Source organism: Theropithecus gelada, chromosome 16 (genome assembly GCF_003255815.1).
Source record: "Theropithecus gelada isolate Dixy chromosome 16, Tgel_1.0, whole genome shotgun sequence".
Classification (NCBI taxonomy): domain Eukaryota; kingdom Metazoa; phylum Chordata; class Mammalia; order Primates; family Cercopithecidae; genus Theropithecus; species Theropithecus gelada.
In genome coordinates, this window is record NC_037684.1 from 8,610,367 (window position 1) to 8,638,012 (window position 27,646).

The following is a 27,646-nucleotide window of genomic DNA, read 5'->3' on the forward strand; positions in this document are numbered from 1 at the left end:
CACACACACACACACACACACACACACACACACACACACACACACACGTTCTTGCATTCCTTTTCCGTTGTTTGCAGCTAATTGTTTATTAGGAGATGCAGGCGGCTGCGCCAGTGGGAAGGCTCAGCTTGCTCCGCTATAATTAGGATAATGCACATTAGCCATTTAGTGTAACTCAGAGAGCAGCCCCCTCCCCTGCACTCCCCTCCCCTGCACTCCCCTCCCCCGCCGCTCTTGCTCAGTTGGCTGGGTTCCCAGGCCAGGGCTGTGCAGGTTTGTTCAGATTCCTTCCCGGGCCGCCTTGGTTGGTCCTGGCCCAACCTCACTACTACTCCATCCAGCTGTCCCCAAGACCCCCACCGCCTTCCTCTACTCCAGGATAGGGTTTTCTCTACTTTCTCTCTCCAGCCTTACCTCCTAGTTCCCTCCTCTCTGTGTCCCCTCTTTCTCTGCCTCTCCCTGTCTCTTTCCTTTGAACCCTAGCTTTCTCTCCCTCTCCCCGTTCTCAGCCATTCTCTCCAGCTTCTGCACCCTTGCCTTATTTCGGGGGTCTCTCTCCTTCCCCAGCCCTCCATGGGTAGCCCAGCAGAGCAGGTCAAGCCTGTGCTCCAGGCCCTGGGGGATTGGTGGCAGTTCTCCAGTCTGGCGTGACTGTAGGGGGTAGTTCAGCCCTCTCCCTGGGGCCTGATCCTCTGGAGGTTGCCCTCCTTGCTGCTGCCTTCCCTGACACCCCCGCCGCCAACCACAGCCCACTCTTTGGCTGAGGACTAGGCTGGCAAAGGCAGGCCATTGTCTCCAAAAGACGCTTCCCACGAGCACATCAGTGTGCCCTCACTGCCTCGTTCCCCCATTCCCTCGTGGTCATCCTGAGATCCAAGAAATTGGGCCCCACAGGAGGCGAGGGTGCTTGGGGGTGAAGGTGAGGGCTCTCAGCATGCTGACTGGAGCAGGCAGCCCTCTGTTTCACGTGGCCTGAAGCGGGCATGGGGCAGTATCTTTTCCACTAGGAGCGAGAGGCTCTTCAGCAGTGTCCTTTTGTCTCTAGCTGCACAGCCACTGGCCAACTCCAGACCTGGTGACAAATAAACCTCCTGACCCCTATTCCTACATCCCTGAGACCCCCTCACAGCCCTTTCTATCACAGAAGGGACCTCACAGCAGAGCCCATTGCAACTGAGCAGACTGAGGTCTAGGGCCAAGGGTTTGCCCTGCAGATCGCTGCTGGGGTAAGGATGAGGATCCCTCCAGTGTTTCAGAAATAAAGGAACTGTTCCCAGGGGTAAGCGATGCTTGAATGGAAGTACAAGGCCTTTCTTGTCTTCATAAGCCTGTTGATGTCTCTGGTCCTGATCCTGAAATCACAGATGCAGACAGACTAACAGACACAGGCTTACAACTTGCAGGACAGGCTCACAGAGCAGGTACCGCAGAGGGCGTGGGGTCATTGTGCACTTGGAAGGGCCAGAGCTTCTGTCCCTATATCTGATATCTCTCCTCTGCCTGGACTCTCCATGCAACAACTGGGCCTCCAAACTCCAAGCCCCTCCTGCCTTGGGACCCCTCCAGCCCAGGGACACCAGCCTGAGTTGGATATATTGTAGTCCCTGCCCCTAGAGATCCACATCACCCTGTCTTGCGCTGCTCCTTCTCACCCTCTTTCTCTATCATGTGCCCTGAGGCCCTGCCCCTCAGCGCCATATGCAGTTTACAGGATCCCATGGGAGCAGAGGCTGGAGGGGAAGGGAGGGACCCTGGCCCAGCTGATCTCCCAGGACCAGGGAACTTTTCCTTGGCCTCCTCTTGGGATTACTTCCTCATAGGTGACAAGGCTCCAGGGGCCAGAGGAAGGTACCCCCGAGACTAGCACGGAACTGGGAAACAAGGGCCCTGATTTTCAGTAAGTCTCTCCTACTACCTTGCCGTATGCTTTGAGCAAGTCTTGCCTCCCTGGGCCTAGGTTTCCCCAGGAGCAGGACTAGGAGGCCAGTTCAGGGGCTGTCCTGGTGGCAGCTTCTTGGGGTCTCATGGCCACCTGTCCTTCTGGTACCCTGGTCCTCCTTCAGGCTTTCGGGAAACAGACCTATCCCCCAAGTTAGCTGAGCTTGATTCATTCTTTCACTCACCAGTCTGTAGTTTAGTACCCCCCTCCCCAATTCCTCTGCCTAGGTCTCTGTGATTTCTTTCCTTCCTTCCTCTCAAAAATGAGGAAGTCACACTGAGCAGCAGCCTTGGTCCTGTTTTAGGCTGAGGGAGTAAAAGGAGTGGCCAGTTTAAGATAGATGTCCCAGGATGGGGTACAGCAGGGGTGCCTGCAAGGGGAAGACTGGCACAGATCGTGTGTGTTTGTGTGTGTGTGTTTGTGTGTGTGTGTGTGTTAGCAGGCACAACCACAACCACCTCCCAGGGCCATCCCAGTCATTCCTTCACTCATTCATTCACTCGACAATCCTCTGTTCAGCACAGACCATGTGCGAGGCTCTGTGCTAGGTGCCAGGGATTGAAAAAAACAGCAGGATTTCCACCCTTAGCGGCAGGCAAGTGGAGCCCCAGTCAGAGCACAGGAGGATTCGCATTGGGTTCACACACAGGATAGAGGGGAGTCAGTCGCTGGGTCTTGGAGGATCTCTGCCTCCTGACTCAAGAGGCCATGTGGGGATCCATTTAATGATGATGATAATAATGCTCAGAGAATAGCTAATATTTAAAGAGAGCCATCTGTGTGCCAGGCACTGCTGAAATATTTCCCAGGTAATCTCATAACATAGGCATTTTGTTAGCAAAGCAAGTCAGTGAAAAAGGGGGTATTTTCACTCCATTGTACAGTTTAGGAAACTGAGGTGGGGGATGTGAAGCCACTTGCCCATGATCACACAGCTAATAAATGACAGAGCCAGCCCGATCCAAACCTTTGTGACCCTTCTTTCTCATCTGTGAGGCGTAGGGGAGGGACCCTGACATCCCTTCAGCTAAGAGATGGGGAGTTCCCAGGCAGATGGCAGGAAACCAGAGCTGCTGGGAGTCAGCAGGCAGGAGGTCTCCTGGGAGGGGATTTAGGGCAAAGTGGAGGAGGGGCGTCCCTCCTGCTGGCCCCTCCCCACAGCTGACTTTTATTCCAACAGTGGGTTCCAGTCAGGCATGGGGGTGGGGTGGATGACAGTACTGGGAAGCTGCCTCTCCAGGATTTACAACCTGCCAGGGAGTAGGCAAGAGCCATCTGGGGGATGCTGGCTGCTGGTGGCTTCAGTGGCTCTTCCTCCCACCCACCCACCCACTGGGGGAGTGGCCGCAGCATGGAGTCAGCGATTACGTATTCCCAGGCTGCATGTCCTTGCTCTGGGGCTCCTGCTGCTCCCAGACCAGCCCAGGCTGCAGTCACCCAGACGCCCTCAGTGTTGGGAGTACAGCGGGGAGAGAAAAGTGGAGCCTCCAGGTTGACGAAGGAGCCACTAGCCTGTGCCAGAGGAGCACCCAGGCTGGTCCTAGAGATGGGGCTGCAGCTTTGTGGTGGGGATGGTTTGAGCTGCTTTGGAGGAGGGAGGTGCTACAGGGCTGGGGATGGGATGGACATCTCCCTCAGACCCCAGACCTCAGGAAGGCACTCATTCCTCTGTCTCTGGGCTGGGCCCCTCTTCACCCCACTGGCCCAATGTGATTTCCTGCACCTCCAGCCTGGGGTGGGGACCAGCTTAGATGGTATCTTTGTGTATCTTAGAACGATACAGAAGCAGCCCCTCGCGAGGCACTGGGCTTGGTGAGCAGAGCTGGGGCTGGGTTTTAACCTCCGCTTGCTCCTTGAGCTGTGCACCTTTGTCCAAGACACCAAGTGTTCAACAGTATTATACATAGAGGCCCTGTCCTGGTGGTTAGGGAGGGCAGTGTTCAGGGCTCACCCGGCCCAAGTCATCACCTCTCCTTCAGCCAGCTGACTGCTACCTAGTCTAGAACTCCCTGCAGACATAACCCTTACCCACTTCTAGGTCATCCATGTGGCATGCAGAGCAGGGACTATCCTCTTCTCCCAAAGAAAGAAGCTGAGGCCCGGAGAGAGGAAAGAAACTGCCCAAGGTAACACAGCAGATCAGTGACAAAGCTTTCTGGGCCGAATACTAGGGCCCCTCAACAGCTGGCACTCCTTCCAGCCTCAGTGCCTCTTTGGAGGCCTTTGGGACACTGCTCCATGTACCTGTCATCTCTGTACTTGTCTTACTTTGACTTAACTGACCTTGGCAGAAGACCTGCGTGAGCCAGACAATGCATCAAGTGCAGGAGAAGAACAGGTCAGCACTTCCCACCTCTCAGAACTAAATAACCAATAAATGTTGGATGAATGAATGAATGAACGAACGAATGAACACTGAGCACCAACTTTGTACCAGAAATTACATCAAGCAATTTGCTTATTTAATCACAACTCTATGAAATAGATTCTAAGATCTTCATTTCACAGGTATGGAAATCAAGGCTCTGAGAGGTTAAGTAACTTGCCCAAGGACACACAGCTATATCAGAGCTGGGATTTGAGTGAGAGTTTATGTGACTCCAAAGCCAAACAGGTTCTTTCTTCTTCTTCTTTTTTTTTTTTTTTTAGAATTTCCTCTTTAAAAAAAAAATTCTTGGAACAACTTCAAATACTTTTGTTTATTTTTAATGGCATTTATTGTTTCCTTCCTAATTTTACAAGCAACGTGTGTTCATTGCAGACAACTGGAAAATACATAAAAACATAAAGTAAAAAATAGCAATCATCCATAATCCCCACCCCCTGGAGATAACCACTGTTAGCATTTTGATATATTTCTTCCCAGTGTTTACATCTTTTTATATAAAATTAGTATTATGCTATATAGTCAGTTTAATGCCCTGCTTTGTTAATTTGCACTGTTTTGTGAACACTTTCCCATTCAAGTAAATATTCTTTTTTGAAAACTTGATCTACAATGGCTGCATATATCCATTTTTATGCATTTGCATTTACTTAATGTAACTCTGTTTTTGACATTTAGGTCGTTTCTAATTTTTTACTGGTAAACATAGCATTACAGTGAACATCTATGTAAATTTTTTTGGTTTTGTTTGTTTGTTTTAGAGATAGGGTCTCACTCTGTTGGCCAGGCTGGAATGCAGTGACATGATCATAGCTCACTGCAGCCTTGAACTTCTGGGCTCAAGTGATCCTCCTGCCTCGGCCTCCCAAGTAGTTGGGACCACAGGTCCATGCCTAGCGATTTTTTTTTTTTTTTTTGAGAGATGGGATCTCTCTTTGTTGTCCAAGCCGGTCTCAAACTCCTGGTCTCAAGCCATACTCCCTCCTGAGCCTCCCAAAGTGCTGGAATTACAGGAGTAAGCCACCGTGCCCAGCCAACATTTGTAAATCTTTGAGCGGATTTTTGTTTATTAGATTCCCAAAGTGGAATTTCTTGGGTCAAAGAGCGTGGACAGTTTTAAGACCTTTAAAACGTATCTTGTAATTGCTTTCTAGAAAGCTTGCCTAGTTCACCCACCACCAGGAGGGCAGAGGAATGCGCCAGTTCTTTAGCCCCTTGCTAACACTGACTTTTTTTTAAAATGGAACATCTTTCTCAAGACCTAGGTTTTTCCCACTGCGACACTCTGCTCCACAGGAACGATTTGGTATCACGGGCTAATAATTCCCCATTTGCCTATGGGGAAATATGGCCCTGGAGAGTAGAAATAACCTGCTAGGTCAGACTTGCCAATCAGCCAAGGAAGAGCAGGCCTGAAACCCAGGCATCCTTCCTCCCAGTTCAGAGCCCGCTTCTTTGTACCCTTGGCCTCAGCTTCCTCCACCGCAGCTCTCCTGGGTTGGGGGTGTTTCCCCAGGGCCAGTCCCTCCCACTTCCTTAGGTTATACCCTCCTGTGGTCCTCCAAGTCTGGGTTGGGGTGGGGTCACCGGGCAGAGGCTATTTCTGGCCTCTGCATCATGGACCACATGGCACCTGGGATTCTCACCACCAGCACTAATCATGGCTCATGTCCCCTCTCATTCATTCATTCATTCATAGATTTGATAAAAAGATGTGTTTCGCATCTATATGGGCCAGGTATTGTTCTAAGCTCTGGGTACTTGTCATCATTAACTATCAACAACACCAACGTTACGCTATGCAAGTCACAGCCTCTTCAGCGTCTTCACCAACCCTTCCTACTTAGTGCTATGATCCAAGCATCTGCCATGATAACAATGCCTGGGATGCTTCATAAACTTATGGATACCAGGCCTGTCCCCTGGAAATTCTGACTGTATAAGCCTGGGCCCTTCCTTAGGCGTTGTTTGCTGTTGTTTTGTTTGCTGTGGTTGATTTCTACATTCAGGCAAACCCAGGAGCAAGTGCTAACGGATCCCTAAACACTGACATCTGGTGTGGATGCATCTGTGTGTGTATACACAGACAGGTGAGCAGGCCAAGCTCCCTCCCAGCACAGCCCAGCACCCTCCAGCCCTGCTGGCATACCTGCTGTGCCCCTGAACCACAAACTCACCAAAGCTAATGACAATTTTTTTTCTGATTTGCAAGAGATTAGTTTTAATTTGGAGACAATTAGAGGTAGAAGTAGGAGGCATCTGATCTTGATTAGAAGCAGGGAGATGGTCGGGGAGCCCCCACCCCCAAGCTGCCTGGCCCTAGCTTCCACAGAGATTCATTTATGTACCCAGTAAGGTAGGGGCTTGCCTCTGCACCTGGGGAGAAGGTTGTCTGGGAGAGGCAGAGGGCCCCTGCTGTGCTCCCAGGCACCTAGGGCAAGCCTGAGCAGGTACCCCCAGCCTCAGAAAGGTATGGAATTGACATTTGTTAAGCACCCACTGTGTGCCACTTGAGCTGGGCATCTTTGTCCAAGACACCAACTGTTCAGCAGTAGTATACATAGAGGCCCTGTCCTGGTGGTTAGGGAGGGCAGTGTTCAGGGCCCACTGGGCCCAAGTCATCACCTCTCCTTCAGCCAGCTGACCTTGTACTATGCAAAGCTGTCCAGCCCCAATGTCCACCCATATCCCAGTTCAGTTGGATAGACAGAGGTATGAAAAATAACTATGTGCCATCTAATGGTGGAGACAGCTGGAGAGACCTCTGTGCAGGCACAGGGACGCAGGAGCCAGTGTCTCATGGCCCTAGGGGAGCAATCACAGAAGTGACTAATGAGAGAGTTCCCACATCACGTGCGTTTCACTCATACCAAGGCCAGGCTCCTCCTGATCTGTCAGAGTCAGAGCTGGCCAGAGCAGAGCAGTAGCAGAGAGGAGGAGGGGCTGTCTGCCTAGGATGGTGGCTGTGAGAGGTATCAGAGAAGGCTTCAGGGAGGAGATGATGCTTGAGCTGGGCATGGAAGGATAAGGGAACCCCCACATCGTCCCACGTGCAAGTCTTCTCTTGGGTCCTGTTGGGTCAGATACCCTCCTGCCAGGATGGTGAAACCACTATTCATGTGTTTGTCTCTTTGGGTTATGAGAAGAACAGGGCTGGTCCAGCTCACATGGAAAGGGTCTCTCGCTAGGCACAGTCTGGCAGGGGTCGGGGATGCTGGAGAGAACTCGGAATACCTCAGGCATCATTGTTATCCCCATGTGCAAAAGCTAGATGATCCCAGCCTGTCTTCCCCACCCCGCCGCCGCCCACCGCTGTATGGTGTCTCTACATCTTACTGGGGGAATCTGAGGCTAGGAGGGGCAGAAATAGTCAATTCTCATGTATCAGTTTGCTAGGGCTGCCATGACAAAATTCCACAGGCTGGGTGGCTTAACAGAAATTTATTTTCTCACAGTTCTAGAGGCTGGAAGTCTGGGGTCAAGGCGTCAGCAGGATTGGTTTCTGGTGAGGGCTGTCTTCCTGGCCCATAGACGGCTGCCTTCTCCCTGTGTCTTCACAACATCGCTCTGTGTGTGTCTACATCCTCACCTCTTCTTATAAGGACACTGGTCATCTTGGATGAGGACCCACCCTCACAGCTTAATTTAAACCCTAGTAGCCTCTTTAAGGATCCTGTCTCCAAATGCTGTCATATTTTGAGATACTGAGGGTTAACATTTCAAGGGCAGGGCACAGTTCAGCCCATAACGCCCCACCATAAGTCAGAGAAGACATGGAGAAGCTCCTTTTCTCAGGAGATGGCAGCAAGGGATAGGGTCCCAAGGCCAGACCCAAATGCCTGAAGACCAAGTCAGAGCCCAGGCCATCAACAGGAGACTAACTGGTCTGCAGGGCAAACTGGGGTCAAAACAGAGCTGCAGTGCAGCCTGGGGGCACAGTGGGGCCAGGGTTCAGATCCAGGCCCACGGAACTGTTATGGGCAGCCTGCTGTAGAGGTGAGGGGCAGACAGGTGCCAGCGGGTGTGTGTATGTGTGTGTGTGTGTGTGTGTCCTCCCAGGTCAGTCTGGAGGGCATGGGCACTCCTTAGTGCTGTGCGTCCAAGGTGGGTCCACGCAACGCCTTCCACCCCGATCTCTCCCCTCTTCCACCTCCAGTCCTGGCCTGACCTCAGTCTCTAAGTTGATCAGCCTCCCTTCTCCCCACCCCACATCTGTCTTCCTTCAAGGAACCTTCCAGTAGCTTTTCCTCCCATGCCATGCTCCATGGTGTCTGGCGGTCAGAGCTCTGTGCCGAGAGGCAGGCCAGAGTGCGGGTTAGCACACATATATGTGTACACTCAAGCACACACTTAGTGTCTCTGAAAACTTGACGGACCATGTATCTATTCATTCCACCAGTCTTACCTTCTCCCTCTCCAGCCACACCAGAAGGCTTCAAGGGCCTTTCCCACCTCCCGGGGAAAACTGAGGTCCAGAGAGATCAAGCAGGATCCTTTAAGCTCCAGAATAGGTGAGTGGGAGAGCATAGATTAGTGTTAGCGTCTCAGAGACCCACCCTGCTCCACCACTGAGGAGACTATAGGGCCCCAGCAGGATGGAGTGGTTCATGGTGGCGATGGGAGAGGCTGCTGCGGGCCACAGTGACATACATATAAAAATTGCAATGCCTTACTGTCAGCTTTTTGGCTCCCTCTTCTGAATGCCAGCTGTTTTCTTGATACAGGTTACTTCCCCTTCCAGAAACTCAGCTTTCTTATCTGCAAGGTTGCTAACAGGGTCCAGAGCCCCTAGGCCTGGGGCCAGGAGCCCTCCCCTCAGTGGCCACCCAGTCTCCTCTTGGATGCCCCATTGACAAGGAACTCATTACCCCCACAGCATCCCAGTCAGTGCTGGGCTGTTCATTCAGAGAATTTCATTCTTTCAACAAAAATGTATTGAGGGCCTGCTATGTGCCAGGCCATGTTGTAAGCACTAAAATAGAGCAGGAAGCAAAGCCCTGTCTGTGCCCCCATGGAACTTAATTTCTAGTTGGCAGAAACAGACACATGCATATAATATAGAGTTAAGTGGTGGTAAGTGCTATGAAGAAAATGAAATAGGAAAAGGAATAGAGAGAGATCAGCGGCACGGATGGGGGAAAGACAGTGCTACTTTAGATAAATGATCAGGAAGATGTCCCTAAACAAAGATTGATGAGAGAGAGAAAAAAAAAGAGAGGGGGAGAGAAACATGTGAATATCAGGGGGAGAAAATTCAAGGCAGGAGGAACAGCAATGCAAAGGCCCTGGGGTAGAAATATTTTCTCATTATATTCCAAGAACAGCAGATGGTTTGGATGATCCAGGATCCTGGTTTTGCTAGACCAGCTCCTCCCCCAGTGGGGTGAGGGGATTCAGGTGGGGGATGCAGTCACACTTCGCCAATCCCTTCCTTCATGCCCCGCTGAGTCCGGTGCCCATCTGGTGGTCTCTGCCTCTGCTGTGCCTCCAAGGAATCCAGATGGTCAGTCGTGAAGTTGGAACAGTAAGAGAGGGCAAAGGGGACTAAGTGCCACTTAGCAGCTCTGGGGTCTCCAGGGGATGGATAACAAAGGCAGGGCTAGTCCCCCCCACCACCTTGTACCTCTGCAGCCTGGATAGTGAGCACTGAGAGCTCACTGACCGCAGCTGCACTTCTCCCAGCCTAGAGGGAGGGGCGTGGGGCCCCACCTTGACCCCAGCACTCAAAGGCCCTGTACCTCCCCATACATGCAGCAGTGCCCCTGCCCTGAGCGGCTCTGCAGGTCCCAGAGGATGTCCTGTTCTTGGTCTTTCAGCTACTCTCAATGTCCCTGCGAGGGGGAGGGACTGATGTCACCACCGCAACTTTAGAGGTGGAAACTGAGGCTCAAAGTGGAAAGCAACTTGCCCAGTGAGTCTGTGGCAGAGAGAGGCCTTGCACTTGAGTCCCAAAGCTGGTTGGTTCGCCTGCTTGCTGCTGCTTCCAAAGCAGGGTCCAAATGTGGATCCTGCATTTCCACAGTCAGCCTCGGGGCCAGCATTCCCCAGGCTGCAGGGACACATTATGAGACCTCAGGCACCAGCCAGAAAGGCTCTCCCGATCTCTGCAAACAACTTCCTGTCCTCATTTGGACTCTGCTGCACACCTGCACCCCACCATCAGTTCCCAGCATTTCTTGCCAATGATTTCCCCACTTGGTCCTAAGGGCTGCTCAGGTCCTCCCGAGCACGCCACAGGAGAAGTGGTGAGAGCACGTGCCACGCCTCTTAAAACAACTGACCCCAATGGCCTTCGTCATACCCCAAGCCTGTTGCCTTATTTTTTGAACGAGGAAGATTACTGCAGATTTTGTTTTAAAGGATATTGAGACCAGAGGCTCAAGAGCAGGGGATTTTTAGTTCACTGCTTTTGCGAGGAACTGGATGTGAAAGTTTGTGAAACTGCCAAGGTTTAATTGACAGTGGTAAAATGATAAATATGCATAAACTGCAAGTAATGTCTAGTACTGACTAGGAGTCTCCTCTTTGGGACGTAGGTCTCTGCAGATCACTCAGTGTAGAGCAGCCATGATTTGTGGAAGGCTTTCTTGGTGCAAAGCCAGGTAGGTAACAACTCCTACACAAGGCAGGATGGAAGGTCCCCTCAGAGAAGGACAAAGCTCTGAGGAAACTCCCAGGAGTTGAGGACACATCTTGGAGGGCTTCACGGAGGAGGTGGCATTGAAGCTGGACCCTGGAGGAAGATTCAGATTTGGATGTGTACAAATAAGAAAGGAGAGAATCTAATGCAGAGGGTGCAGCATGAGCAAAGGAGGGGAGATAAGGCAGCATCCGTGAGTGTGAAGGTCAGTGAGTTGTCCAGTTAAGCCACCAGCAGGGCATTGGGAGGAGGAGTCCTAGGAGAAAAAGGATCCTGATGCTTTGTGTAGGGGGCCCTGAATGTCACGCTCAGGTACAAAAGTGAGTTTGGGTTTTATTTTGTAAGCAGATGGGAGAGCTTCTTTGATATATACACATTTGCATTGTGTTGCACAATTCATAGAGTGCTTTCTTATTTGATTCTCAGAAACAAAACAAATGACAACACAGCCTCCTGCGAGACCAGCATTACTGTTATCATTGTCCTGATTTTACAGTTGAGGAATGTGACTCGGGAGGTTCTTGGGGAGATCCAAAATAAGATTTCAAACCTCAAGCCTCCACTTGCGTCCTTCCTGTTCCTTGACAGTGCCCAACAAGTTTTGAGCTGGGAGTGAGGGGGGCAACAGTGTCTGATTTGTGTCCAGGAGAGAAAACACTCTGGCTGCTGTGTGGGGCAGGAGAATGCCCGGGAGGAGGGGAGACCCTGCTGGCCAGTGGTACGTCGTCATAGCGACAGGAGTAAGGCCAGAATGGGAGCAGGGAGGGAGGGCAAGGGGCAGCCTGAGGTGGAATTGCCAGAAGTTGGCAGCCTCCTTGGTAGGTGGGGAGAGGGAGTTAAGAGGAGGGAGGAGGCCCATGTTTAGGTGTGCGAGACTGAGAATAAAATTTCCTGCTTATATAGTCTGTGGCCAAAGGGAGAAGGGAGACAGCTGGATCCCTGGGGACCCTACACCAGCTGAGACAGCAGTTGCAATACTAAGGAGCTTGGGTTTGAGAGTCAGGGGACCCCAGGTTCGAGTCCCGCTGCTGGCCCCTTTGCCCATGTAACTTGGTTAAATTATTTAAGTGCCTTGCACCTTAGTTCATTTATCTGTAAGATGTTAGAATTGGCACTCAAAAAGGAAGTTACTGATAGAAAACTGGTTTCGTGGAGGGAGATCATAATAATACGTACCTCAAAGGATTGATCTGAGGATGAAATACAGTAACGCCTGTCCTACACGGAGCGCAGTGCAGGTTACACAGGGATCACAGGGACTCTTTTCAGCACCAGAGTCCACTCAGTCCTTTATTTGCACGACTTTGAAAGTCCTCACAATGGCACTTTGAGGCAGAAACAATTTTTATACTTGTTTTACAAGTGAGGACGCTGGGGATAGAACCTCCTGAAGGTTCACAAGGTTTTGCGATGGTATTGGCTTTACCCCTATGTCGCAGGTAAATACATGAAGCGGTGGCTGAGAGGGTAATTCACATACGAGCAAAGGGGGTGCCAGGCTTGGAGTTCGGGGAGCCAGGCCTGAGCCAGGCTAGGGGCCCACCGGAGGATAGACAGCCAGGCTGAACCTGCCCAGTTAGAAGAGTGGGCAGCCCTCTGTGGGGTGGGCGAGACGAGGCTGGGAGCACCCGGGGGTCCCAGCGTGCCCTCATCCTGACCACCCTGGGCCTCTTTCCTCTGTCTGTCCCCAGCCTCTGGCCGCTCCCACCCGGCCAGCCCCAGTCCGCCGGGGCCGCAGGCCAGCCCGGTACTGCCGGTCAGCTACCGCCTGTCGCACACGCGGCTGGCCTTCTTCCTGCGGGAGGCGCGGCCCCCGTCACCCGCGGTCGCCAACAGCTCCCTGCAGCGCTCCGAGCCCTTCGTGGTGTTCCAGACCAAGGAGCTGCCGGTCCTCAACGTCTCGCTGGGGCCCTTCAGCACCAGCCAGGTGGTGGCGCGGGAGCTCCTGCAGCCTTCTAGCACCCTGGACATCCCCGAGCGCCTGACGGTGAACTGGAAGGTGCGGGCCTTCATTGTCCGCCCGCGCGTGCCCGCCTCGCAGCCCGTGGCCCAAGTGCTGTTCTACGTGGCCGGCCGGGACTGGGACGACTTCGGCGTCACCGAGCGGCTACCCTGTGTCCGCCTGCACGCCTTCCGGGATGCCCGGGAAGTCAAGAGCTCCTGCCGCCTCAGCGGGGGCCTGGCCACTTGTCTCGTGCGGGCCGAGCTGCCCCTGGCCTGGTTCGGGCCCCCAGCCCCGGCTGCGCCGCCCACAGCCCGCCGCAAGTCCCCGGACGGGCTGGAGCCCGAGGCGACAGGGGAGAGCCAGCAGGCCGAGCTCTACTACACGCTCCACGCCCCTGATGCGTCGGGGGGCTGCGGGGGCTCCCGCCGTGGGGCCGGGCCCGGGGTGGGGGCCCGAGCGGAGAGCCCTACCCAGCACCCCCTGCTGCGCATCGGGAGCATCAGCCTGTTCCGCCCGCCCCCCAGGAGGACCCTGCAGGAGCACAGGCTGGACAGCAACCTGATGATCCGCTTGCCAGACCGGCCCCTCAAGCCCGGGGAAGTGCTCAGCATCCTCCTCTATCTGGCCCCCAACTCCTCCTCGTCCTCCAGCCCCAGCGTGGAGCACTTTACACTCAGGTAGTAGGGAAGATGGGTGGGGATCTGGTTTCCCTTCCAAGATCAAATGCATACCTAACTCCTTGTGGGTGGGTGGGAGGGGGGACCTCCCAGCTGTATCCCTGTCCAGCTTCCTAATCCTGGGTCTGTCATTTAGTACTTGAGCAACCTCAGGAAGATACCTCGCTTATTGGAGCCGCAGTGCTCTTATCTGTCTAATGGCAACAAACATTCCTGCCCCTATTTCTGGATCTCATAGAAATGGCATCATGGTAAAGAGGAAATATCAGTTTCACAATCATAGATGTCCAGAATAATAGAACTGGGACTAGAAGTGCCCTTAGACATTTTACAGACAAGGAGACTGAGGCCAAGGAAGAGAAATGGGGACCAGAGAGCAGCCTCTTGGCTGGGAGCCAACAGAAGCGTGAGTGTGTGTGTGTGTGTGTGTGTGTGTGTATGTGTTTAGGGACATTTGCTCCAGTCCTACAGTTGGGAGAAAAATTTTCAGGATTCCCAGCTCTTTCTATCCTTCTACATCTTGAAAAGGACACAGTTTGCAAACTCAAAAATGCCTTCGATTGTATCACATCCCCCCAAAACATGATAATATTTCACACTAGGAATCTATGGTTTGACCTATGTTGTGTAACTCTGAGGACACCCACCAAAATGCTTCCCCACCCCCAGACACTATGCATGGGACCTGAAACATCACCATTAGCCTGCAACTTCTAGTATTTCCCTGTCTCCTCAGTGTCCTCCCTTCAAGTTTAAATATTGTTGGAAAGAGTCATGCCTGATTCAGTGATTGATACCTGAATGTGAACATAAGTTAAATCAGTCATCAGAGATCTTGGGCTGCATTAATAGGAGTAGAGCTTGCAGAATTAGAGAGGTGGCAATCACCTCACTTTAGCCAATGTTCATTGGGGTGCAGCTGAAGTGTTGTATTTAGTACGGGACACTTCACATTTAGTGTCCAGAAGCGCGTGACTGGCTGTGAGGTGATTCAGAATTATGGCAACAAACAATTGGAGGAACTGAAGGAAAGAAGATTCAGAGAACACCTACTCACCTCGCCAGCTTTTTGAAGAACTACTACAGTTAAGATGGAGGGGAATTGTTCTCTGTTGCCCAGCAGAACCTGTGGCTGTTTTAGCTCAACCACATCCAGGGAAGATCTTTCTAGTTTTCATGGGCTTTCTGAAAAAGGAATGAGATGTGTGCAGAAGTAGTGAGTCCTGTCACTAAGGTGTGCCAGTAGAGATGAGGCAACGACTTGGCAGGGATATGGTAGAAGGGATTGCAGCTTTCACCGAGAGTCAGAGTTTTCAGCTGTGTGATACCAGATTCCCCAAATTCATCTGGAACATTCATCTGAAACATCCAGGACTCAGGGTAACTTAGCTTATCTGTCCCCTTCCCCCCAGTACAGCCTAGTGATGGTGGCCAGGTGGGCAGCTTTGGGCTGTAGCCTGACCCTCTCCCTCTTCTTCCTCCCACTTTGTCCCAGGGTAAAGGCCAAGAAGGGTGTGACCCTTTTAGGTACCAAGTCACGGAGTGGCCAGTGGCATGTGACCTCGGAGCTGCTGACTGGGGCAAAGCACTCAACAGCCACCGTGGATGTGACCTGGGCTCAGGGCACACCCCTGCCCCCCTGGTGAGCCGGAGTTGGTGCATCTACCCACCTCTTTGCAGAGCAGCCATCTGAGAGGGGTGGTGAATCTTTGAAGGAAGAGGCTGGACTTGGGGAGGGCTGGGGCTTGGCTACTGGGGTCTCTGAGGTCCAGGCCCCTCAGTGGCATCCTGGGGCTGGAGCACCTCAGATGGGCTGGAGAAGGCTCACAGGGCCCCGTCAGGTAGCTCCCGGGGAGGGGTGGGGTCCCCATTGAGGGTTTCTGAGCTCCTGGGCCACTCCCAGCCCTTCATCCTCTGCTCTCCTTCCCTCCCCTCCCCTGGCAGGGAGGGCCAGGGCCCCTTGGAGATCCTGCAGCTGGACTTTGAAATGGAGAACTTCACCAGCCAGTCGGTCAAGCGGAGGATCATGTGGCACATTGACTACCGTGGCCACAGCGCCCTGCCTGACCTGGAGCGGGCAGTCACTGAGCTGACGGTCATTCAGCGGGATGTGCAAGCCATTCTACCCCTGGCCATGGTGAGCAGACAGGTGACCAGCCCAGAACATGCCTGAGTCTATGCATGCATGCACATTCGTGTGACAAGAATGTGAACTACTGAGTATATGTACAAATTGACATGTGTGTATATGTGAGACTTCCTGCCATGCCCAGGTATGCCTGTGTGAGAAGGTGTGTGCATGTGTGTTATATTTGTGGGCCATGAGGACAGCAGATGCTCATGGGGGCAGAGGTGGGAGATGTCACCATGGAGGGACCACTGATGGGAAGTTTGCAGGAGGAGGTAGCAATGCAGTTGAGTCTTGGAGATCACCTGGGAGGGAGGGCTCCCAGAGATGCACAGTGTGTCCTAGGCAGGGCATTACTTGGGCAAAGGTACGGTAGTGAGAATATGAGTAGTTTGTTCAAAAGAACTATAGATTTAGAAAGAGCGTCATGGAGTGGTAGGGCTGGAATGATTGTCTGGGGCCAGCCCAGGGCAGCTTGAATGGCCAGGGGCATGTGTTGGACGTTACTATGTGAGTCCTGAGGAGCCTGGAAGCTGTTTAAGAGGAGACGGCAGGGGCCTGGGGAAGGATTGTTTCCTGGCAGCACAGTGAGGTGGACCCTAAGGTTCCTGCAAAAACCCAAGTGAGCAGACCATCTGTCAAGGAGCGCGAGGCGGGGTGGTTGCCTATCCCTGCACACGTGTGCAAGTGTCCCCACTGGAAGGATGTGCATCTGAGGAGTCGGGGGGGGGTGTCCAGGAGCCGGGGCCTTGGCTAGTGTGCCCCAGGACAGAAGAGGACCACAAGCAGAGCCCCCCTCCCTGCTTCTCCTCCCTGCAGGACACAGAGATCATCAACACGGCCATTTTGACTGGCAGGACAGTGGCCATCCCTGTCAAGGTCATTGCCATTGAGGTGAATGGCCTCGTCCTAGACGTCTCTGCCCTAGTGGAATGCGAGTCAGACAATGAAGACATCATCAAGGTGGGCATCCTGGAGGTGGGGCCCCTGGGGAAGAAGCCCTAGGCCTTCAGGAGAGCAGAACCTCAGACCAGAGTCCAGGTGGCTGACTCTTATTCATCCTCTAAGACTGAACTCATGCCTCCCTGTGCTGGGACCCCTTCTGTTGCAACAGCTGCCCCACTCTTTTCCTCCTACAGCACTGGCCTTACTTCATCCCAAGCTTCACCACACCATTCTGAAAGGGTTCATTCCCAAGTCTACTGACTCCCATGGTACTCCGTCTTCCTGCCCCTGGATACTGCTTTGGCCAGTCCTGGAGGGCTTCCTATAGGAATATGAAACAGACTGTCAGGCCAGAGGGGAGAAGGCAGTGTCAACAACTTGAAATCAATCTAGCAAGACATTATTGAATCTTGGTGTGTGGCAGACACTTGGCAAGGCAACAGGGGGTGGGTGAAGGAGACAACCCCTCAAAGACCTGCTCTGAACGCAGAGTGCGAGTGATCGGATGAAGGCAATGTAGCTCAGGAAGAAGCCTCAAGAAGTATGTGAGTAAGGCCAGGCGTGAAGGTTGTGTACTGAGGGCCCCACTCCCGGCACACACGCTCCAGCTCCTCCAGCTCCTAAAGGCTCCTCTCAGCCGTGAGCTCCCAGCCCACCCCTGAGCTCCTCCCCAGGGACCTGCTCTCGCCCCAGGTCCTCCACAGCCCAGCCCACACGAGACTCATCTGACTCAATGACCCAGTTTGCCACCTCCCCAAGAGGACTCCAGATTCGCTCCTTCCCCTGGCTTTGAATGGTGGTCAGAAGTGAGTTGGGAAGAGGAGGCAGTAGAGTGGGCAGTGGTGTGAGCAGATGTCCAGCCCTGGTACCTGTGGGGTGGGTCAGCCGCTCACTATGCCACCCTCCAGCAGGCATCAAAATCAGATGATTAGACAACTGAATTCGTTCTTGCTCCTGTAAATAATTCAGCTTAAAGGAGAGCAGGACAGTTGGAATGCAGATGTCCTCCTCCTGGTCGCTTGAGCTCGCTCCTGCTCTCTCTCTCTATGCTTTGCCTTTGGGTCCCTCCAAGTCTGGGGAGCATGGGGCTTACCTCTTCTATCCATCATCCAGGAAGGATGCCTTCCAAGGGAGCCAGAGCAGATGGTCTGGTACCCCCCACTCCACTGCATCACCCCCTTCAGAGAAGCCTCACCAGAAGTCTGTGGGGCTGTCCACGGCTGGCAGACTGGGATGGGAAGAAACAGATCTGCTCCCAAGGGCCCTTACCCAGCACCTTCTCTGCCACCCAGACTCCCCCACCCCAGCTCCAGAGCAGAACCAAGGAGAATTAGAGAAGATGTTAAATGAAATTGGTTACAAATCTCGATGAAATATACTCAGGTCTTATGGAGTCTGCCACATTGTAAGTGGAATTTACAGGTCTGCAGTTGGAATTCTTTGCCTTCCGAGGTGGGAAATGAGCATTTCTGGCAGGGCTGCTGTCCCATCCCTCCATCCACCCCTCTGAGATGATGATGGGAGCTGGCAGGGTTTGGGATGCCCCAGGGGCTCATCTCCATGGATAAGCCATAGTCCCAATGCCCCTGGGTCCTTCCAGAGCCTTCAGGGCATCATCAACCCACCAGCTGAATGATAGACCTGCTCCCAAACTCAAGACCATGTACCCATGGACATGCACCAGCATGAACACCTAGATGCATGTACACACAGCATCCGTTCTGGGCTGCCAGGTGTGTGCGTGGGCATATTTAACACACAGAGCCATCTGCATTTGCCCTAAAGTACTGGCAGTGACACCTCTGTGAGTGGGCACAGGTATCCACCAAGATGTACTCAGCAGGCATGTGGTTTCCATCCAAGGAACCTCTAGGAATGCAAGTCGGTATCCAGGTGGGCAGGCATTTACAACAGCCACATTCGTTGGTGGCAGCCATCCACCCATCTATGCCTGGGGTTCTCTGGTCCTGAGTTTTCCTCTCCCATTCCCTCATCTCCACACCTGGTTAAGCAGCCCCCCTCACCAGAAATTAACTACCTGCCCATTCTCCTGGGGCAACCATGCCAGAGAGGCTGTGGAGGACATGGGCCTGCCCCTCATCCCCATCCCCTCCACCTCAATGTCCTCCCTGCCCAGTTAAGTGCCCATGTCCTTTTCTGCACCATAGAGGACTCCACCTGCCAGACCCCTGGCTCCAGAGCCCCGCCAGTCCTCCTGGGGGAGGGGAGCCAGCCCTGAGAGGCCCTCACCCTGGAGCCTCCTCCAAAGTGTGGCTCTGGCAGATCGGGAACAGCCCCTGAAAAGCATTTGCATGTTGGCTCCTTACTAAGGAACAAAAGCCTTCCCCAGTGGGCACCAAGAGGTGATCTCGAGAAAGAGCAAAAGCAGTGATGGAAGCCGGGACTCCCAGAGGAGTCAATGCCTCCTTCCACTGGCCGCCTCTCCTTCAGCCTCCTAGGACTTTCCCTCCAGCCCTGATTGTCAGACTGAAGTTCCCTGCATTGCCTCACAGGAAGACCTGTACGGCAAGACGTGCCAAATGTTCCTCCCTTCCCCCAGGTTTCCAGCAGCTGCGACTACGTGTTTGTGAGCGGAAAAGAGTCTCGAGGGTCCATGAACGCCAGGGTCACCTTCCGCTACGACGTTCTCAATGCCCCCCTGGAAATGACAGTCTGGGTACCCAAGCTGCCCTTGCACATTGAGCTCTCAGATGCCCGCCTCAGCCAAGTGAAGGGCTGGAGGGTACCCATCCTCCCCGACCGGAGGTACAGCCCCTCTCCTATGGCAGATACTCGGGATACTCATGGGTGGATACAACCTCTGCCAACAGTCTGACCTGCATATGGGTATAAGGCCCTTGGTATACATAGTCTGTCGGTTGGTTGTGCAGTTAACAAACTTTCATCGACCCGCTACTGTGAGCTAGGCACTGGCAAGTGTTTGAGATGGGGTGACTGTGGCCAGTGCCTGACCATGCCAGTCTCTCAGTCCAGCAGGAGAGGAAGGCATGTGCATGCCACAGAACATGGTGATGGATGGGAAGCCCTGTGTGCAGGGAATCAAGTGGCACAAGGAGAGGACCGCTTCTTCCTCCAGGAGAAGTCAAGGCAGGCTTCCTGGAAGAGACAGCTCTTGAGCTAAGTCTTAAAGAATGAACTGAAAGGAGTTGGCTGGGGAGACAGGTTAAGAGACTGCCTGCAGTCAGGCGGACAAAATGGAGCAGACACACCTGTACGCATGTGCCTCAGCCTGGGCACACCAAGGACACACTAGTGAGTGCATGAGTGCAGGCACACTGTGACTCATACCCAGGTTCCCTTGTGGGCTTGTAAGCTCAGGCACCTGGGTGCCCATATGTGGGGCCTATACGTGTGTACTCACCACATTCCAATCACCCACTCAGCTGCTGGAGAGAAAAGCCCAGCAGGGAAGAGAAGAGAGGAAAGTGACAGGCAGCTAAGAGCAGGAGGTGGGCGGGGCTGGAGAGAGAAGCAGGTGGTGAGAGAAACAGGCAGCCAAGTGAGAAATGGGCTGAGTTCAACTCAGAGAGATTTGGAAGAGCAATGTGGCATAGACCAGTGCCTCTCAAACTTTAATGTGTACATGAATCACCTGGGGATCGGAGTAAAATGCAGATTCTGAGTGGGCAGGTCTGGGGTAAAGCCTGTAATTCTGCATTTCTCACCAGCTCCTGGGTGATAGCGATACTGCTTTGAGTAGCAGTGGACTCAGAAGCCAGACAGCCTGGTTTAAGTCCTGCCTCTGCTATTTACTAGCTGTGTAAACTTGGGCTACTTATGTAACCGCTCTGTGCCTCCATCTCCATATCTGTAAAATGGGCACAATAACACCTGCCTCATAGGATTTTTGTGAGGAATAAATTAATTAACCCAGGTAAAAGAACTCTCGGTGTAAATGAATATTCTAGTTGCTTGATCCTCCAGTACACCAACAAAGCACTAGCTACAGAGAGAAACACTTGGCTTTATCACCAAAGCACACCTTCCTGGCAGTAAACCTCTCAATTTTAGCATTTTTTTTTTTTTGCAATGTGCACAGGCTGAGAATTTCCCAAATCATCAAGTCCAGGTTCCCTTTTGCTTAACAGTTTATCTATGTGTCTCTCTCCTCTCACATTTGACTAAAAGCAGCAAAAGGAAACCAGGCCACAATTTCCACACCTTGCTTGGAAATCTCAGTTCAATGTCCGAGTTCATCACCTACAGGTTCTGCTTAGCTTCCTCACAACCACAGAACACAATTCAGCTAAGATTTCTGGCATTCTATAAAAAGGATCACATTTGCTCCAGGTTAGAGCTTAAAACAGTGCCAGGCACAAACTTAGTACTGAAGAAGAGGCAGCAGTTGCTGTTAGGATTTGACACCAGCTATTCTCGGGCTTGGCTTAAGGCAAGAGGAGGCAGATAGGAACAGGAGGTATGGTCAAGAAGGTACTTTTCTAGGAGAGAAAAGACTGGGACTCCTGGCTCCAAACTTAGAGATGAAAGGCATGAACCAGAGTGGAGGCTTGCTTTTGCAGACCTTCTGGGAAGCTGGGAGGACCCAACAGGGCAAGGGTGAGGGGTGTGAACTGTGCAGGTCAGAGTCCAGGTGAGAAGCCTTCAGCATGGCATGTCCCCACCCCAGGTCAGTCCGGGAAAGCGAGGACGAGGACGAGGAAGAGGAGGAGCGGCGGCAGAGTGCAAGCCGGGGCTGCACCCTGCAGTACCAGCATGCCACCCTGCAGGTCTTCACCCAGTTCCACACGACATCATCCGAGGGCACTGACCAGGTGGTCACCATGCTAGGCCCGGACTGGCTGGTGGAGGTCACTGACCTAGTCAGTGACTTCATGCGGGTGGGCGACCCCCGAGTGGCACACATGGTGGACAGCAGCACACTGGCAGGGCTGGAGCCAGGCACCACCCCCTTTAAGGTAGGTATGGGCTCTGTCCCGGCACAAAGGGGCAGTGTTGGGAGCCTTATTTACCTGTGGGTGCAGAACTCAGATTTTCCCAACCCCAACTGGCCCCCAGAACACTCTTCCCTGCCTGCCCCTTGTCTGAAATTCCAAGGTCAAGCTCTCTTAGCTTCATCCTGGTAAAAGTTCTCACTCCGAGCTGTATCAACCTTCATCAATCCTCAGTGTGGGTGACTCAAGCAGACCCCTCCCTGAGAGCAGAGGGGGAACAGGTGACAGTCAGCCAGGCTGGAGTCCAGGAAGGTGCGTTTGGTGATCTAGGAACTCAACTTTGACCTTTCCTGACTTGTTTCAACCCTGACAATTGGGTGTCTGGATAGAAATCATCTACCTAAGAAACTATTGTGACCTGTAGGCTAGAATCTGCCTGCAGACATATCTTCTTCGTAAAACAATTGATCCAACGTGTTTTCAATTGGGAGATTTCTCATTTAAAAAATACATATACATTTCTGGTTTCACAAAAAATGAATCTGGCAACAATCAGCTGAAGCCGGTATTGGTGCCTCCTATACGTGAGAATGAGTTCCCTCATTTTCCACAGTCCTCACCACTCCCTTTTGTCTCTCTGACATTGAGGTTGCACATCAATTGCTGCTTATCATTGTGTGTGGGTTGTTGTTTTCCTTAGAATTGGCCCACCTCTCTCATTTGTGTTCTTGCCTGACTCCTATGAGCCCCTAACACTCTCATGACCTCTGGACACTGGTTCCTGGTTGCAGACCTGAGCCAGAGCTGCAAAGTCCTGCCTCCCAGCCTGCCTCACCCTTCAGGCCCCTCTTGCAGCAGTGCTGGGATTTCTCCCTAGCTGGGGATCTTGGGCAGGGGGGTTGCGCTTTCCTAGCTCTCTCCCATCCCGGTCCCACTCTGCCTCAGGTGGTGTCTCCGCTGACGGAGGCTGTGCTCGGGGAGACGCTGCTGACAGTGACGGAGGAGAAGGTCAGCATCACACAGCTTCAGGCCCAGGTGGTGGCCAGCCTGGCCCTCTCCCTGCGGCCCAGCCCTGGGAGCAGCCACACCATCCTAGCCACCACAGCTGCCCAGCAGACCCTGAGCTTCCTCAAGCAGGTAACTGGCTGCTTGGCCCACCAGCCAGGGATTTGGTGGTACGGAAGGAGGACCTGGGGACTCTGCTTTGCCCTAGCACCAAAAGTCCCCAAATTAGGGCTTTAGGAAACAGAGGATCTCTGCCCTCCATGCCCTGCACACCTGCCCACCCCATGGCCACAGCATCTACATGGGAGGTCAGAGCAAGGTCTCGCTTGCTGCTCTTGCCACCTGAGATGTTCCCTCTGAGGGTCTCCCTCCTGGATTCACAGAGGGCTGTCACCTCCACATCACCCCCAGGAAGTACCCTCACTTATCTCTGAAGCCCCAAGTATACACCATGGGCATAGCCACAGGACAAAAGTGGAAAGGTGATAGGTGTGAGTCCTGGGGAGTGAGGAGGTGAGCATCAAGTGCTGAGCCCAGAGTCAGGACACAGGGGTCCTCTGTCCCTAACTCATACCATCACCCCAAGTCAATCACTTCTCTCTGAACCCTACTTCCTCATCTGGAGCAAGGGCAATTCTCAGAAGGTTTTAGCCAACAGGCAGAAGTGGGGAGTGGGTGTGTATTCTCAACAGCTTGTTGTCTGACGGGGGCAAACCCAAGGTCAGGCATGGAGATACGGAGCTATTCCAGCAGCAGAAGGGACTTGAATTAGACCCAAGGCAAAACTTACCTTCCGCTTATCCAGGGGAGACAGGTGAAGTGGACAACGGCATCCTTAGAGCAGTATGAGCCTGGATGCCATGGTCTGGGATTTAGCCTCCCCACACCCTGTAAGGGGGACTCTCACTTGAGCAATAGTTCTTAGTGCCCGCCACAGGCCAGGCACAGTTCCAGTGCTGAGAATACAGCAGGGAGCCAGAGACCTGTGGTCCCCGCCCCTACAGAGCCCAGGATCTAGCAGGAAGCCAGCTAAACAAGCTCTTTGACTCCTGACCCCTCTTTCTCCTCCTCCTCCAGGAAGCCCTACTGAGCCTCTGGCTCTCCTACAGTGATGGCACCACAGCCCCACTCTCCCTCTACAGTCCCCGAGACTACGGACTGCTAGTGAGCAGCCTGGATGAGCGTGTGGCCACTGTGACCCAGGACCGGGCCTTCCCTCTGGTAGTGGCTGAGGCCGAGGGGGCAGGGGAGCTGCTCCGCGCAGAGCTAACCATCGCTGAGAGTTGCCAGAAAACCAGACGCAAGAGTGTGCTGGCCACGACCCCTGTGGGCCTGCGGGTGCACTTTGGGAGGGACGAGGAGGACCCCACTTATGACTACCCGGGCCCCAGCCAACCAGGGCCTGGCGGGGGCGAGGACGAGGCCCGGGGAGCCGGCCCGCCAGGCTCTGCGCTACCCGCACCGGAGGCCCCAGGCCCGGGCACCGCCAGCCCCGTCGTGCCACCCACAGAAGACTTCCTGCCGCTGCCCACCGGCTTCCTGCAGATGCCACGGGGTCTGACCGACCTGGAGATTGGCATGTACGCGCTGCTGGGTGTCTTTTGCCTCGCCATCCTCGTCTTCCTCATCAACTGCATCGTTTTCGTGCTGCGCTACCGGCACAAGCGCATCCCGCCCGAGGGCCAGACCAGCATGGACCACTCTCACCACTGGGTGTTCCTGGGCAACGGGCAGCCGCTGAGAGTGCAAGGGGAGCTCTCGCCGCCGGCAGGCAACCCGCTGGAAACCGTGCCCGCCTGCTGCCACGGCGACCACCACAGCAGCGGCAGCTCTCAGACCAGCGTCCAGAGCCAGGTGCACGGCCGGGGCGACGGCTCCTCGGGCGGCTCAGCCCGGGACCAAGCCGAGGACCCCGCCAGCTCGCCCACCTCCAAGCGCAAGCGGGTCAAGTTCACCACCTTCACCACGCTGCCGTCAGAAGAGCTGGCCTATGACTCGGTGCCCGCCGGCGAAGAGGACGAGGAGGAGGAAGAGGACCTGGGTTGGGGCTGCCCGGATGTGGCGGGCACCACGCGGCCCACTGCACCCCCGGACCTGCACAATTACATGCGCAGAATCAAAGAGATTGCATAGAGGCGCCAACCGGAGTAGCAGGGACTCCCCCATCGGGGTCAGCTCGGGGTAGGACACAGCCGGGACCCCCGGTTCACACGGACTCTGGGCGGCTGAATTGATTTTGTACTCCCTGCCCCTGCAGCTTGACTCGGTGCGGGTCGGGCCGCCTCCGTGTCTGGGCCTTCCCTCGCCTCACACCGTTACCCTCTTCTGCCCCCTGCAGGTGGAGGGCTCTTCCTCCAGTGGCTCGCAAGGAGGAAAGCAAGCCCAGCCTCTGTTCTACCCTTTCCAAATCTCCTCCCATCTTAAGCAACTCCCTGCCCCAAGAGTGAGGCAAGGAGGTCTAGCTTGGGGTCACGTGGGCCCACGCTGTGTCCCGGCCCCGCCTCCCGTCCCCCCTGTCGTCCCCCTATGCAGGGGGTTCTGTGGGGGTCTTGTGTCACAGGCTGCACAAAGACTTTCCTCAAACTAATATTCAGGGATTTCTGTCCTGCAGGGTGGGGAGGTGGCGGCTGCCTGCCCTGCCAAGGATCTTGCTGTGGATGAAATATCTGGGGGCTAGGGGGACAGCTGTAGCATCTGCTGGCATTCGCGTGCCTCCCAGGACCTGGGAGCTGACTCTACAGAGAGGTCTGGTTGCCAAGCCAGGCACCTTCCTGAGTTCTCAGGACTCCCACCCCTGCCCCAAGGGCTTTGGGCAGGGACCTAAAGGGGAAAGAGTCCTGGATCCATCTCTAGCCAAATCACACCCCAGAGCCAGAGGCCTGGGGACCTCCTTGCCTTCCCCTTCCCCTACAGCAAGGTCAACACTACTACGCCTTAGCCACCCCTCACCCTGCTGACCGCGCCTTCCCTCTGCAGCACAGGGCAGGCAGCCAGCTATCCCCCACAAGACGGAACCCAGGAGGGGAGTAGAGGGCACCGGGGAATGCTGTGAGGGACTTTAGGGTGGGCAAACGCAGAAGGGAGCCAGTGTCGCCCCTACCCCATCCCACAGCCATTTTTCTCTCGGGTTCTACCCACCACTGTGTCGGATTTTTCTTAAATAAATGGAAGTGGTCAGACTGGAGGTGGGGGCAGCAGCTCCCATGAACAAACAGTACACGGTGGCTGGCTCTGTATCTTCCTTGTGTGCATGGGCAAACACACACACACACACAAACAAGTCCACACATGCACGCACACACGCTCGCACACTGTGGGCACACTACATGACATGAGACCAAAACTCGGCTAGACCAGGCTGTGGTCCTGCTCTTCCTCCCCCAACATGCAGGTCCCTTAAGACCCTCTGGTGTTTTGGGATGCCCAGGTCAAGGGATGAAGAATCCGCTGACCCACAAATGTGCCCTTATAAAGAGGTGCCTCCTCTAAGGCTCTGTCCTGATTGGCTCAGGGGAGGGAAGGGCAGGCCTCGGAACTGCAGAGAAAGATCTTCTGGGGGGCACAGAAAAATAAGGAGAGAGGTGAGAGGGTTGGTGTGCCCACCTGAGTTACTCGAGCTTCCTTCACTGCCCACCTCTGAGGTGGCCCTCCCTGTAACCACCTCTCCTCCCTTCTCTCCCCCTTGGGGTTGATGGAGAAAGCCTGGGGATCTACACGTTAGAAACCAGACAGGAGAGAGCACATGCGTGTTGGGGTGCCCCTCCCCACCAGTGGGCCATGGGCTAGCTGCATCTCATGCCACACTTGACCCGTGAGTGTGCATGCAGCCCCTCATGAGGCCCTGGGAGCCCACACCCCAGCACAGGCAGCAACCTAGGGGACACAGGAGCTCAGGCGTGAGTGGGGCAGGAGCTCAGCCAAGGCTACCTGGCCAGCATCCAGTGCCCATAGACAGGTGGCCCTGGCAGTCACTTTTGGAAAGGAAAGGAACAGTAACCAGCATGTGTCCCAGAAGCAGCCAGCAGCAGAACTGGGGCTACACTGGCACCTGCCCAGACATGCTGTTGCTCACTATGGAAGGAAGCCTGGCCTCCCACAATCATCTGCTCAGCTGATGGTGCAGCCCAGGGTGGTTGTGAGGATTAAATTGGATCATGTATGAAGAGCACTCTGCACAGCTCCCGCAGACAGCATGCCTAGTACAGACAGCTGCGCATAGAGGGTATCAATGAATGGACTTTGCCACAACCAGGTCTTAATGTTCAGGCAAGGCATAGGTCTGAAAGGAAGACTAGAGACTGACCAGCTGTGCCCAAGATACGTTTGGCAACAAAGAAAGGATGCAGCTCAGCAGCAAGTAAGGAGCTAACAGAAAGCTGAGCCTAAAGCAGAACCACAGGGGAGCCTGGCAGGGGGCTCTCCTTGAGTTCCTAGAACAACAGATATCTGCCATTCAAACATTGCCCTGACTACATGCTCCTGGAGGGGTATGGGGGTCTCAGTCATTTTTTAACCCCCTTGTGCTTAACCTGGTGCCTGGAATCAGCAAGTGCTCGACAAATGATTGCCTACCAAATTAAGTCCAAATGCAAACCCTAAATGGTTTTCACATTATCCCGTATTGAGGGATTTGCTCACTCTACCACCTTACTTGAGGTTCATCACCTCATTCCCTTGGAGTTCTTATAAGAGGTGAGGAGGGCAGGGATGTGAGTCGAGGAAGAATACACTAGGTTGGGGATGTGTGCCAGGTGGGGTAGATTGCTGGTGTGAAACTTGGAACATGGAGCCATTTGTTTCCTCAATGCATTAAGCTCCTATGCCCTGGACCCTGATGGGGAGTCTGGGAAGCAAAACTGGATCTGTCCTCAAGGAACCCCCAAACCCATAGGGAAGATGGACAAGTCAGCTGCCCACTGTCATCTAGGATGATGACAGACCTTTGCCCTAGGTTGACAGGGCACAAAGGAGGACAGGAGAAGACAACCGAAGCTGAGTTTGCTGAGGACAAGGCCAGGGACAGTCCGGTAAGGAGGACAGAGGCTACAGACTCCACACCCTGTGTTTT

At 53.9% G+C, this 27,646-nt stretch overlaps 1 protein-coding gene across 2 annotated transcripts in view; it reads left to right on the forward strand.

Annotated features, from left to right (window-relative positions):
* Positions 1–25,795, forward strand: part of TMEM132E (transmembrane protein 132E) — a 58,254-nt gene extending 32,459 nt beyond the window's left edge. Inside the window, exons 2-10 of one of the 2 annotated variants that reach the window (XM_025363139.1) lie at positions 12,657–13,114; positions 13,385–13,587; positions 15,083–15,229; positions 15,532–15,724; positions 16,535–16,678; positions 19,221–19,426; positions 21,309–21,597; positions 22,519–22,710; positions 23,656–25,795. In XM_025363139.1, coding sequence (XP_025218924.1) covers positions 12,657–13,114; positions 13,385–13,587; positions 15,083–15,229; positions 15,532–15,724; positions 16,535–16,678; positions 19,221–19,426; positions 21,309–21,597; positions 22,519–22,710; positions 23,656–24,711 — 2,888 coding nt within the window. In that variant the 3' untranslated portion in view covers positions 24,712–25,795. Of the gene's footprint in view, positions 1–12,656; positions 13,588–15,082; positions 15,230–15,531; positions 15,725–16,534; positions 16,679–19,220; positions 19,427–21,308; positions 21,598–22,518; positions 22,711–23,655 lie in introns of both variants that reach the window. The other variant, XM_025363138.1, reaches the window with a different exon arrangement.
* Positions 25,796–27,646: the final 1,851 nt, after the last annotated feature.